This window comes from Nyctereutes procyonoides, unplaced genomic scaffold, assembly GCF_905146905.1.
Source record: "Nyctereutes procyonoides isolate TBG_1078 unplaced genomic scaffold, NYPRO_anot_genome, whole genome shotgun sequence".
NCBI classification, from domain to species: Eukaryota; Metazoa; Chordata; class Mammalia; order Carnivora; family Canidae; genus Nyctereutes; species Nyctereutes procyonoides.
Window position 1 is genome coordinate 49,649,907 of NW_026575046.1, and position 13,543 is coordinate 49,663,449.

Here is a 13,543-nt window from a genome sequence, read left to right on the forward strand (position 1 = left end):
AGAAAAGGCCATAGGAGATGTTGGGGAAAGGTCTGACATACATGTAATTAGCATCCCAGAAAAGAAGAGCAAAAACAGGACCAATACATATCTGGAGAGGTAAAGTGAAAGGAAATCAGTAAGGAAAATCAATAAAACTAAGAGGTGGTTTTTGAAAAGATTTTGACCAGGCTAACTGAAAAAAAAGAAGAGGGAGGACATAAATTATTAATATCATAAAAGAAAGAGGAGACATCACCATAATTCCATATACATTAAAAGGATAATACAGGAGTACTATGAACAAATATTATGCCCACCCATTTAATAATGTAAATAAAATGGACCAATTCCATAAAAGACACGCTCTGCCAAAATTCACACAAAAGGAAATAGACAATCTGAATAAATCTGTATTTCCTAAAGAAATGGAATCAATAATTAATAACCTTTCAAAACAGAAAGCACCAGGCCCAGATGGATTCACTGATGATTTCTACCAAACATTAAAGGAAGAAATCATGTCAATTATCTATCTTTTCAGAAGATAGGAGCAAAGGGTAAACATCCTAACTCATTCCGTAAGTCCAGCATTACTGTAATAGCAAAATCAGACAAAGAAACTACAAAAGAAAACTACAGACTAATATCTTTCATGATTATAGATGCAAAACTCCTCAACAAAATATTAGCAAAATGAATCCAATAATGTATAAAAACAATTATACACACAACTAATTATATATGCAATCATTTATTCCCAGGTATGCAAGGCTGCTTCAACATTTGGAAATCACTTAATGTAATCCATCACATTAATAGGCTAAAGAAGAAAAATTGCATATTCACTTCAATAGGTACAGAAAAAGCATCTGACAAGATTCAACACCCATTTATGATTAAAAACTTTTGACAAGAGGGGAACTTCTTAACTTGATAAAGAACATTGTAAAAAAAAAAAAAACCCAACAGCTAAGCAACAAACTGGAAATTTGCCTACTAAGATCAAGAACAAGGCAAGGATATCTTATTACTATGTTTCAGTGTCACACTGAAAGTAAACATAGGACTTTATAGGAAGTCCTATAAAATTCAATAAAGGCATGGAAAGGAAATAAAAGGAATACATATTGGGAAGGAAGAAATAAAACTGTTCATAGGTGACATGATAGTCTCTGTAGAAAATCTGAAAGAATCAACAACAAAACTCTTGGAACTAATAAGTAGTTATAGCAAAGTTGCAGGATACAAGGTTAATATACAAAGGTCAGATGCTTTCCTATACACCAGCAATGAGTAAGTAGAATTTGTAGTTAAAAATGCAATACCATTTACTATACCACCAAAAAAATTAAATACTAGAGAATAATCTAACAAAATATATCAAATATATGAGGAAAACAAGAATATGATGAAAGAAATCAAAGAAGATCTCAATAAATGGAGAGATATTCCATGTTCGTGGATAGAAAAGACTCAATATTGTAAATGTGTCAATTTTCCCCAAGATGCCAGATTTTCTATTGATCTATAGGACCAATGTAATTTCAATAAAAATCCTAGCAAGTTATTTTATGGATATCAACTAATTAATGCTTAATTTTGTATAGAGAGGCAAAAGATCCAGAATAGTCAATACAATATTGAAAAAGAAGAACAAAGTTGGAAGACTGACACTATCTGACTTCAAGACTTATTATAAATCTTCAATAATCAAGACAATGTGTTATTGGAGAAAGAATAGACCAAGAGAACAAAATAGAGAACCCAGAAATAAGCCTAAATATAGTCAATCAATCTTTGATAAAGAGCAAAGACAATTCAATGGACAGAAGAGAGTCTTTTCAACAAATGATGCTGGAACAATTGAATGTCCACATGCAAAATAATCTAGATGCAGACCTTCCACACTTTACAAAGATGAACTCAAAATGGATCACAGACCTAAATGTAAAATGCAAAACTATAAAATTCCTGGAAGATAACATAAGAGAAAATCTAGATGACCTTGTGTTTGATGTTTTAGATTCAACAGCAAAGGCATGAACCATGGAAGAAATAATTGATAAGCTGGACTTTATCAATATTAAAAAAAATTCTGCTCTGCGGAAGATACTCTCGAAAGGATGAAAAGATTAGCCACAGACTGGGAGAAAGTATTTGCAAAAGATATGTTTTTTTTATAAGGGACTATTACCCAAAATATACAAGAATTCTTAAAACTCAACAATAAGAAAACCTATTTTTAAAAATGAGCCAAAGACCTTAATAGACACTTAACTAAAGAGGATATATAGATGGCAAATAAGCAAATGAGATGTTCCACATCATATGTCATCATGGAGATGAAAATTAAACAACAATGAGATACTACTCTGTACCTATTAAAATGGCCAAATTCAAGAGACTTGGCAATACCAAATGTTGGCAAGGATATGGAGTAATAGGAATTCTCATTCATTGCATGAATGAGAATGCATAATGCATAATGGTACACTTTGGAACAGAGTTTGGCAGTTTCTTATAAAACTGAACATACTCTTATCATATGATACAGGAATTGGACTCCTTTGTTTTTCCGTAAAGGAGTCGGGAATTTATGTCCACACAAAAACCTGCACACAAATGTTTTTAGCAGCCACATTCATAATTCCCAAAATACGGAGGCAACTACAATGTCCTTTAGTAGGTGAGTGGATAAACTGTGGAACACCCAGACAATGGAATCTTATTCAGTGCTAAAAAAAAGATGACCTAGCAGGCCATGAAAAGACATGGAGGACACATAAATGCATTTTACTATGTGAAAGATTGGTTCTTTCACATAATAAAATGCAACTTATGATATGATTCCAACTACATGACATTCTGGAAAGACAAAACTATGGAGACAATAAAAAGATCGGTGGTTGCTAAGGATTAGGGGAGTGGAAAGGATAAACAGGTGGAGCACAGAGGATTTTACAACAGTGTGACCTATTCTGTGTGATAGTCTGATGGTGGAGACATTACACATTTGTCTAAATCCATAGAATGTACAACACCAAGAGTGAGCTCTAATGTGGACTATGAACTCTGGATGATAATGTTAAGTTTGAATTTAGTCTACTATTTCATTATTTGTTTTCTGCTTATTTCCTTTGTTTTTGTTGTTGTTGTTTTTTCCTTTCTGCCTTTTTTGGATTTATTTATTTTTTTTAGTATTCCATTTATATTTCTTTATTGCAGTTTTGACCTTATCTCTGTATATTTTTGGTTATTATGGAGAATAGACATAACTAATTTTTCACTGTTCAGTGAGAATCAGTAATTTACCATGTAGAGTACAGATACATTACTACTGTAGTGGCCCCTTTATATTCTCTTCTTTTTGTTGCAGTTATCCTATATATTACATCTACACACGGAAAACCTCATAAAAATGTCCTATTTGTGTTTTCACTGTCAAGCATGTTTCCCAGAACTCAATAGGAGAATAGTAGTCTATTATATTAAGCATCTTTCAATATCATATTCTCCCGTAAGAGATTTTCTCACGTCACTCCAGCACCCTGTTTCTTCCTGCAGCCTCTCTCCTGGCTTCACTTACCCAAAAGCTTGGATTTCTTATTGCCATGAGACAGACACTTCTCCTGGACCTTTTTTTTTTTTTTTTTTTTTTTACTAAACTATCAGAATCTCTGGCTTGGAGTTATTAAAGTGTTGATTTCTGCTTGTGAATCACCCATAGCTGTGTGAAGGTTTTTTTTCCCCCTCTGGAGGCAGAAATAATTAAATTGAACAAAAATGTTCACAATTGACTCCATGTAGGTGTCTACATTGTATTTTCCTTAGATTATGCTTGCACCTGAAAATCGTCTTGGTCTTTGGAAAGGAGAAAATGAGAAACTAATATTAGAGTAACTTCCTCTCATATATATACATACCTCTATTGATAGTACCCTGTACAGCTCTGATATGTTATAGACTTTACTGTCTCAGAAGCATTTCTGTTTACACACACACACACACACACACACACACACACGCATACATGCACATACATGTCCATTTCATTACTGAACAATACAGATAAAAGCATGTTTTCTTCTGGCTTTTTTAGCCAGTAGAGTGTATACTCATCATGTGAGCACTAATTTAGGTGACCAAACAATTTATCATGGGAACCAGAATATTTTTGAAAGTGAAAGAGAATGCTATTACTAATACCAAAACCACTGGATCTTATGACGTGCATCATAAACATCACTGCAGCTGGGGATAAGTGACCAACAGTGATTTGTTTTTTTTTCCCAACCAACAGTGATTTGAATCACAGTGAGGAGAAACCTGTGGCAGTAGTCTTAATCTCAAAGGATTCCAAGAGTGTAAGGGCAATCTCCAGAGGTGAAATAATTCAGCCATTCAGAACCCTGTCTCTGAGTTAAAAGAGGTTTCCCTGAGCACAGTCTCATCTTATTCACAACCACTCTGCAAGGAAGGTATTATTATTCCCATATCAGAGATAAAGAAATGGAGGCTTGGAGAGGGAATATAAAATGTCCAAGATCTCCACAGTCAGAACTTCATAGAGCTGACACTAGGACTTCTCCTCCCCTGATTCCAGACACCAACTTGGAAGCCATAAAAAGTTGTGAACTGCATGAAAACATCAGTGGCTATGGATCCAGGCTCAAATTCCAGCTCATGGTGCTATACCAGCTGTGCAACCTTAGCTGACCTGTGTGATTATGGTGGTATTGTGAGAATAGTAGCTTCTCACATGCAGTGCTAGCCATGTGCCTCTGAGCTGTTATCACATTCACACCTCACACTAACCCTATCACGTTTTGCAAATGAAGGAAATAGTTTGAAAGAGCCTGGAAAAGTGCCCGCTTCATGGGATATACTCAATAAATATAGTTTCCCCTTTACTTCAGGTCAGAGCACAGTGCAGGTCCTGAACCATTTTGGGTTTTATAATATTGCTCTGGAAGATTTTAAAAGGTGGTCCCTTCTCCTAATGAATATGTCTCCTTCCTCTTTTTTTCTAAAGACTGAAAGATTGCTTATTATATGGTTGTTGTTGTTTGTTGTTATTTATTATTATTGCCAGAATCCCTCCTACTTTCTTGAAACCATTTTGTCTCATGCCCTGGTTGTGGCCATGCATGAGAAACAGCAGGTGGTGCCAGATGACAGATGGTGTGGGAGCCCGTTCCCCGGTGGGAGGGGGTGCGAGCGAGGGAGCAGGCAGGCAGCTGCCAGGAGCTCTTCCTCTCGCTCGCGCCTCGCTCTCAGAAACTCCCAATCCAGACACAGGCAAGGCGCTGTCCTTTCAGCACCACAAGCTCGGGCTGAGGAGGGAGGACTCCTGGTCGTCCTCCTCCTCTTCAAATTGGCTTGAATCTGCTCTGACCCCCCAAGAGTGCAGCACAGTAAGTAGGCATTTGTTTTTGCTATAATCACTCCTTAATATCCTCCGACCCTTTACCATCCCTTTCACCTCCACAACAATCCTATTTTGCCTAATAATGTTCCATCAGCAGGATTGACAAGAGAAATTCAGTTGTATGGGCTTCATAAGGGTGGGGTGGGAGCACCGTTTGACTTCCAAGGGAGCTTGAGAGAAATAAATGTGATTTGTTTATTTAGTTGGCAATCTTGCAATATGGGGGTTGCTAACTTTCCATGGAAGCAAAAAAAAAAAAAAAAAAGGCCCTTCACTATTGAGGAAATGGAGGCATTCCATGGCTGAATAACAGAATCAGGTTCAAGCCAACCTTTTTGTTTTGTTTTGTTTTATGAAATTGTCTCTCCTGTACCACTTACATTTTATGTGAAAGGGTACAGTACACATAGAGACATTTAATGTATTTATTGTGTTTTAGGGAGATGGCTGAAGAAAAGCTAGCATAATAAAATAGCAAGGGGGTAAGGTGTGGTGGTAAGGTGAAATTTATCATACAGCAGGGTGACCCAGAATAATAGGATTTAATTTTTCAGTAAGAATTAGCTTTTCGCTGAGGTTATATAACTGTATTAGCTCTAATGTCTTGTTTTTTTTTTTTTTTGAAAGCTTGTATATTGTTTGTGTAAGTCTGGGATTTTCCTTGAGTTTCCTGAATTTGAGGGCTATTGAACCCCATGGGAAGGTGGCATATTTTGATGATGAAAGAAGTTTTACTGGATAATGGTTTCAAGTCAAGAAATCTAGCAAAGGATAGATAGATGACTGATCTCTACACTGAAAGCCGAGTGGACCCGTTGAGGACGCTGCTGTTTTCTCTGTCATCAGCCTTCTCTTTCCCTGCCTCACCTCCCACTGTAACTAGAACTCCACTGCTTGTCTTAGGTCTGGGAAGAAAGGCATAAGGATGGTGAAGCTGAACAGTAACCCCAGTGAGAAGGGAACCAAGCCGCCTTCGGTTGAGGATGGCTTCCAGACCGTCCCTCTCATCACTCCTTTGGAGGTTAACCACTTACAGCTGCCTGCTCCGGAAAAGGTAAAGCAGTTGCTCTTTTCCCCATCAGACCCTCATGCTCCCCACCTCCCATCTCAGGAAATAAAGCAGCAAAAATTCCACCTCCCCAAATCCTCTCATACCCTCAGCCAAATATGTCTCCTTTCCTATTAAATGTAGTCATTCCTTTCAGAGACATGACATCTCTTGTGTTATTTCAGGTTTATGGTAAGTGTTTACTCAATTTTTGTTCACATATACATACATGGGCAAGACAATTCACCTTTCTTTGTTAAAGTTTTATCATAGCAGATGAATACTAATAAGCTTGTAGATGATGACAGAGAAAATTGTCTTGATTATTTGGGGGAGGTGTTTCAGGAATTCAGTGGTATAGATTTGAGGACAGAGAATTGGATGCAGTCCAACAAGCATTTAGTTTGCACCTGCTAAGGCCGTATCCCTGTGCTACAAGTTATGAAAAGACAAATTACAAAATCCCTACTCTGTATAATGCATAATATAATGCATCAGGGTAAATGTTATACCTGAGAATTTCACAGGTTATGAGAGCATAAGAGTGAAAACAATTACATTCTAATGGGGTGGGAGGGGACTGGAAGGAACAGGTTGGGTAACCTGCAGAAAAGAATATTTGAATTTGGCTTGTAAAGGTGAGTAAAAACCTTCCAGATAGACCATAGGAGGAAAAGACATTTAAGACATATGCAAAGCATGGAGAGCTTTTGAGAAATAGCGTGACTAGAGTAGAGCGTCTTTAGGGAGGCGTGGCTGGAAATGAATGACTGGCTGATGGCACATCTCCTGACATGGGAGTAGTCCATGAAGAATGGAGGTGGGCATTTATATAAAGGTGGGCATGGATACAAAAGTTATCCCATGGACAGAGCTGGGAGAAACATTATTGTGTGAGATCCAGTTGAAAGAACTTGAGATTTTTATGATGTGAGCTTTTGCATACTGCAAGAGATAGATTTGAAGGTAAATGATGGAGTTCCCTGGCTGAAGAGCAAACAATGGATCATTCCATCTATTTGATTTTCTCATTGGCATCTCCAGGAGGGCATTGTGTGTCTTAACCAATTGGCTCTATCCAATGAACAGAAGAGGAGCCAAAGCTAGATAAAGGGCCTGGATGATTGGCTGGGGATTGAGTCATCTGTTTTGAAAGTGCGGAGATTGTCAATATGAGAATGTGTATGGGGGTGGCAGAAATAAAGAATCTTTGAGCCATCCTGTGAGACTGATAAAGCTTTTAAAAATAAAATGTGAACAGGACCTAACACTAAAGAAATGTGAAAAAAACAGTATTAATGTATTAATTAGGTATCTGCTACGCATATAGCAGATGCTCTTAGTTTTTAGTTGCATATTAGAATCACCTGAGGGGGCCTTTGAAAATCCTGATATCTAGGCTACTCCCCAGAACAATTATGTCAGAGCTCTGGGGGTGACACCCAGGCATCAGTATTAATTAAATCCCCCCAGGTGACTCATGTGTGCAAAGTTGAGAACCACTGCGCTGGATGCATATTTCCACAGGGGAGTCAGGGATTATGCACTCAAATTTATAGGTGAAAGGGCAAAGGATCAGAGAAATTTGGTTAGTTATTCAAGCTTACAGAAGGAGTAAGTGGCAATGCTGGAATTTGAACCCAGGTATAACAGAAATTGAGGAGGAGCAGGAGGATATTTTCTTGAGGTTTTGTGAGGTTTCAGGAAGATTCTTTATCCTTCTGCCAACAGCTACAGCCTGGAAGATCTGTATGTTCCTAAAAGGTGTGCAAGGAAAAGGGATTGTGGTGGGATCACCCCTCCCCTATCCTTAGACACACTGCAAGTCATCCAGACGTATCTCCCCTTACTCCCCCCAACCCATCCTTTTGCCTTCGAGGACTTCCTCTTCTTTAGAGAGGAAAAGACACAATAACCATTGAGTTCCCAGTCCAGATGTACCAAAAAGCTATCCCAAAGCCTGAAGGACAAATATATTGAGGACTTGCATGCATGGAAAGGGAAAGCAACGCATCCCAAAAGATGCAAATCCCTACAGGGACACATCCTTACAGGGGTATATTACAGACTCTTTCTGATGTTCATGACAAAGTCGTCCTACTAGGCACCACCATTTCCTCCCTTGTGAAGTAGAGATGATCATCCCTGCCTCAACAGTGGTCCGAACAAAGTTAGATATGGCCTCATATGTAAAGTGCCTGGCACAAAAGTAACTATAAAAGAATAATGATGATCATTTTCAAGTGCTTCCTAAGTATTAGATTCTGTTCTAAGCCATATGTACATGCGTGCGCATGTGTGTGCATGCGCTTTTTCACCCTTTCAGTAGTTATTAAGACCCAATAAGGGAATTGCTATTTTAACCCAATTTTTAAAAATGACAAAACTCAGGCATGGAGTGGTAAAAGTAACTTCCCAAAGCACATAGTGAGCATTCTGGCAATCCCTAGAGAACACAGAACCCAGGCAGTGTTGTTCCAGAAACTTCCACTTCAGCAGGAACAAGGAGCCAGCTGGCCTGGGAGTCCACAGACTTGGGCTTTAGCTTGAGCTCAGTTGCCAACCCATGGTGAGACTTGTGTGACTTGTTTCTTCTCCCTCAGTCCTCTGTCTTCTCTTCTCTGAGTGGGAAACTCTAGTAGTGATTTTCTGTACTAGTATTTTGATTTTATAATATTTACAAGAGTAAACAAATTTTACCCTGACATTAGAACAGATGTGTTAGAAGTGAATTCCACTCAAGCAGCCAAATGGGTCCTCCAAATGCATAGTTAGCAGCATAGACTCTGAAGCTACCTCTCTAGGAGGGTTCACATCTCTGCCCCAACTTTTACTATTTTTACCTTGGCTAATGACTTGAAATGAGTTTCCTAAATTGCCTCAGTCTCCTCATTATAAAGTGGGGATAAGAATATTGGGACTCAGATCACAGGTCATAGGGAAGGTGATGTGAGTCCTGACACAGTCATCAGTTTTTTGGTTAGGTTCCAGTCAGGTGGTGAGTGTTTGAAGCCAAAGTGTTCATCAGAAAGAAGTATATTTGACCCCAATGTTAAATTATGGGTTTTTTATAATGTAAAATACAGGGTATGCTTGGTTTGTGATACTGTTAATCATCTTTAGATTTGATCACCAAATGTGCTTTAGTATGGAGTCTGTGAGCCTTAGGGGTAAAACCTTTTTGGAGGCCAAATGGAGAAATAAGCAAATCTGAAGTCCTTGTGCTGGCCTGGGAATGGGCCACACAAGGCATTCATGGCTGTTGTTTCACTTAATCTTCCCAATGGCCCTGTGAAGGGAGTTTAGTGCACCCATTTCACTAATAGGGAAATTGAGGCTCTCAGATCAATGGAGTGACTTGCCCCAGCTTCACAGATGAAATGAGAGAGCTAGCATTGGAATCCCAGTGCACCTGAAACCCCAGTTTTCCCCACTGCACTGTGTTGCCCTCAATAACAAGAAGCCTCCCACCTCTAAGAGTGCTTTCCCAAACTCTATACCCCTCATCTGTGGCCACACTCCTCCTTGGACTCCCTGGACCAGTTGGTGGGGTCTGGGTATGATACTCCAGAGAGAACATCCTAACCTCCAATGTTCCCTCCCTGTCCAGTATTGGAGGGGTTGGTGGCTGCCTCAGGAGAGGAGATGGGCCTGCCGCCCACCTCTGCTATCATTCTAATCAAATCCTCCACATTGTATCCTGTGAGGGAGCATCCCCAGAGTTGGGACTGGGTCTCTCTCCCATGGAAACCCTTTTCAGTCATCTCCACAGGCTACAATCCCAAATATTTACCTTGGGAAATCCTTATCTGCCCTATTGGCTTCTTTTCCCACTGCTCCCACTTATACCTTGAACACTAGCATGTCAAACCTACCCAGAGAAGTGGAGGATGATTTTTTCCTCCAAGGGACATTTGACAATGTCTGGAGACATTTTTGGTTGTGAAAACTTTAAGGGGGGGGGGCATTATTGGCATCTAGTGAGTAGAGGCTAGGAATGCTGCTAAATATCCCACAGTGCATAGTCACATCCCCCCTCCAAACTGAAAGAATTATCCTGCCCCAAATGTCAACAGTGGCAAGGTTGAGAAATTCTGCCTTAGAATTTTCCACACTTTCCAGGGTGGTTCATGCTCCCTCCTCCTTGAACATGCTACTCCTTCTTCCTAGAATGTCCTTGTCACCCCTTGCCTGTCTGTTAAGCCAGTACTGATCTTCCTAAAACCTAGCTCAGATGGCAGCACCTTCCCTAGCCACCTATAATTATACCTATGGTTTACTTATCACCATGGAAGGTATCTACACGCTCACTCATCCAGCACATCTTGTTGGGCACCTTCTATGTGTGAGGCACTGTACCAGGCTATGCATATCCAGACATAAAAAGTCGGATGTGGCCACTGCTTTCATGAAGCTTTCAGTCCAATGGGGAGGAGGGACTTCAAATTATCCATTATACAGACAGCCATATAGAGACACAAGCTGCGAGAAAGGCTATTAGGAAAGAATACAGAGCTGTGATGTGAGAGAGGATAAGACTCAAAAGGCCTAATTATGTTGGAGACTGGTTGGGGAGGTCATCCTGAGGAAGGAGCCCTGCTTGAGACCTGGAAGATGGGTGATAAAGGGAATAGGAACATAGGGTCCAGGATGTGGACAGGCATTGAGGGAGTTGGAGGAAGAGCAGGAAAGCAGGTGGGCTGGTCACCCTGAGTGAGGGGCAGAGATTTGAGAGATGAAGTGAGGTGGGCACCAGTTCATGGTGGACTCAGTGTATATTTTTGAAGTGGTTTAAAGCAGGAGTGATGGGATCAGATTTCTATTTAAGGAAGATTCCTCTGGCTGCTGTGGGCCACCCTAGGGATGAAGGACTCATGCTGAATCTCCTGGTCTCCTCTTCCTCATTCCTTCTAGTGTAGCCCCCTTGCAGCACCAGAGTAGTTTCTCCAAGACAGAAGTGACTGGATTTCCTGCAGCATGCCCACCATGAGTGGTAGAAGAAGGGAAAAGACTGAAAGGCGGGAGGTCACCTAGAAGACCACTGCCACACTCATGAAGGAGGTGGTGGTGGGCACTAGGGCAGTGGCAGTGGGAGTGGGGAGGTGGGTGGATTTAGGCTGACTTGGTGTCTGGTTGGATGTGAGGAGATTTGCCCACTAGACCTGAAGGCCCTGGCTCTGCCTCATTGTGCATCCTGGCTGGCATGCAGTGGGCAGTGGGAAATGCTGGCTGAACAAGGCTCCCTGTCCCTTGCAGAGCCTAAAGCTGAGCTTAGTTTCTCCACTTGACAGATGTGGGAATAGACTTAAATCTAAGCAGTTGGGTTACTTTTTCAGCCCATGAACATAAGCTCTTGAAAAGCCAGAATATCATCCTACAGATACCAAATTCAGGGACATGCTTTTGGGGCCTTGTTTCCTTTGGTGTATCTAAGTGATTGCAGTAACCCAGATGTCCTACAACCCATCTGTAAGGTTGCAACCTTACAACCAATTATTGCCATTTTACAGATGCAGAAACAGACTCAGAGAGGTGAAATGCTGTCCCAGGACACCCAAAAGAAAACAGTGCAGCCAAGATCTGCACACAGGTGTGCTGGGAGATGCCAATTAATGGGTGGCAGGTCTGCAGAAAGCAAGCCACAAATGGGCACAACCCCACCTTGGCAAAGCCCCAGATGAATCATGTATTTGGCAAGCCAGCAACCTAGCTCTGGGAAAATATCCCTTTCCTTTTTACTGATTACTAAGTCTTTACATGTCCTGGATAAGATTGGCTTACCTGCCTGTGGGAAGAAAAGATTGCAGATGTTTGGGTATCCAGTATTGAGGTTTGATACACTTTGTATTTTGCATGGTAAACCACATGTGCTTTGCATTCCTAGAGGCCTGGGTTCAGATCTCAGCTAAGCTATTTACTTACTGTGTGACTTTAGGCAAATCACTTAGCATCTTTGGGCTTTGTTTTTTTTCCAGCAGTAAAATGAGCATAATATCTACCTATCAGGCTATTGTGAGGAAAAAGCATGAAAATTGTCTTATGGAACACAGATGGTGCTTTATTGATAGTTTCTGTATTTCACTGGGCATCCAGAATATGTGTCCAGAAGTTCGCATTTCAGAAGATGACTGTAAAAATGAAACATGCCAGAAATGAGGTTTCTAAGGTACAGGGATTTGACAGGGTGCACTTGGACAGGTGTGGCCAGAGGAGATGCCTCTCTTGTCATCACATCCTGTGTGCCTTCTTGGCTTCTCTTTTGGCTTTATCAGAGGCTTCTTTTCCTCCCTAAAGCACAGGATCAGAGAACTTTCAGCCATTCCCTAGGGAGCAGCAGAAAATGCACATCTCTGCAGATTTGAGGTTCACAGAGCCCCCTTGTTCTGCTCTTCAGACACTCTCAAGAGACAGATTATAAATCACCACAAATTGGGGCAAAGACTCTGACCAGGCAATTCCAACAAATAGATATAAAAATGGCCACTAAGCCTATTTCAAACTCTTTTTAATTTAAAAATATAATTTTAAATAAAAGATAACTTTTTACCTATTAGATTGGTAAACAAACAACCAAACAAACCCACTGCACAACATTTGATAATGCCTAGTGTTACTAGCACCGAGGCAAAGCAGATCTTCTCAATACACTCTTATTGGTTATATAATTTGGTGCAATGTTTTGCAGAGTGTGTTCTGACATTGTTTATAGAACTTAAACTATATGTACCATCAATTGGTATGTTTCCTACTGGTAAGAAGTTACCTGATGGGTATATTTTTCAAGTATGCAAAGGCTTATATATAAAGAAAACCTGTGAACAACTGGAATGTTCCATGCGACTGGGCTGGTTAGATGAACTCTAGCGCACGGATGTGGAATACTAAGTGGTTGCTAGGAGAATGAAGCATTCTTGCTTATGCTAATGTGGGAGGAGCAACAGACACACCGCTCTGTTAAAACAGCTTTAAAGAGCATGGCATGGAGTCATCCCATTTGTGGAAACATGTCTGTGTGCATGTTTTGTACTTATTATTCATAAAACAATTTTGGACCTGCACAAGAAATCATTAAATGTTGAGGAAGT

At 40.2% G+C, this 13,543-nt stretch overlaps 1 protein-coding gene across 6 annotated transcripts in view; it reads left to right on the forward strand.

Annotated features, from left to right (window-relative positions):
- Positions 1-13,543, forward strand: part of NSG2 (neuronal vesicle trafficking associated 2) — a 106,696-nt gene that overhangs the window by 44,484 nt on the left and 48,669 nt on the right. For 5 of the 6 annotated variants that reach the window (XM_055325440.1, XM_055325441.1, XM_055325444.1 and 2 more), the window contains one exon: positions 6,314-6,464. In XM_055325440.1, the coding sequence (XP_055181415.1) occupies positions 6,314-6,464 (151 nt within the window). Of the gene's footprint in view, positions 1-5,271; positions 5,397-6,313; positions 6,465-13,543 lie in introns of those variants that run through there. The other variant, XM_055325445.1, reaches the window with a different exon arrangement.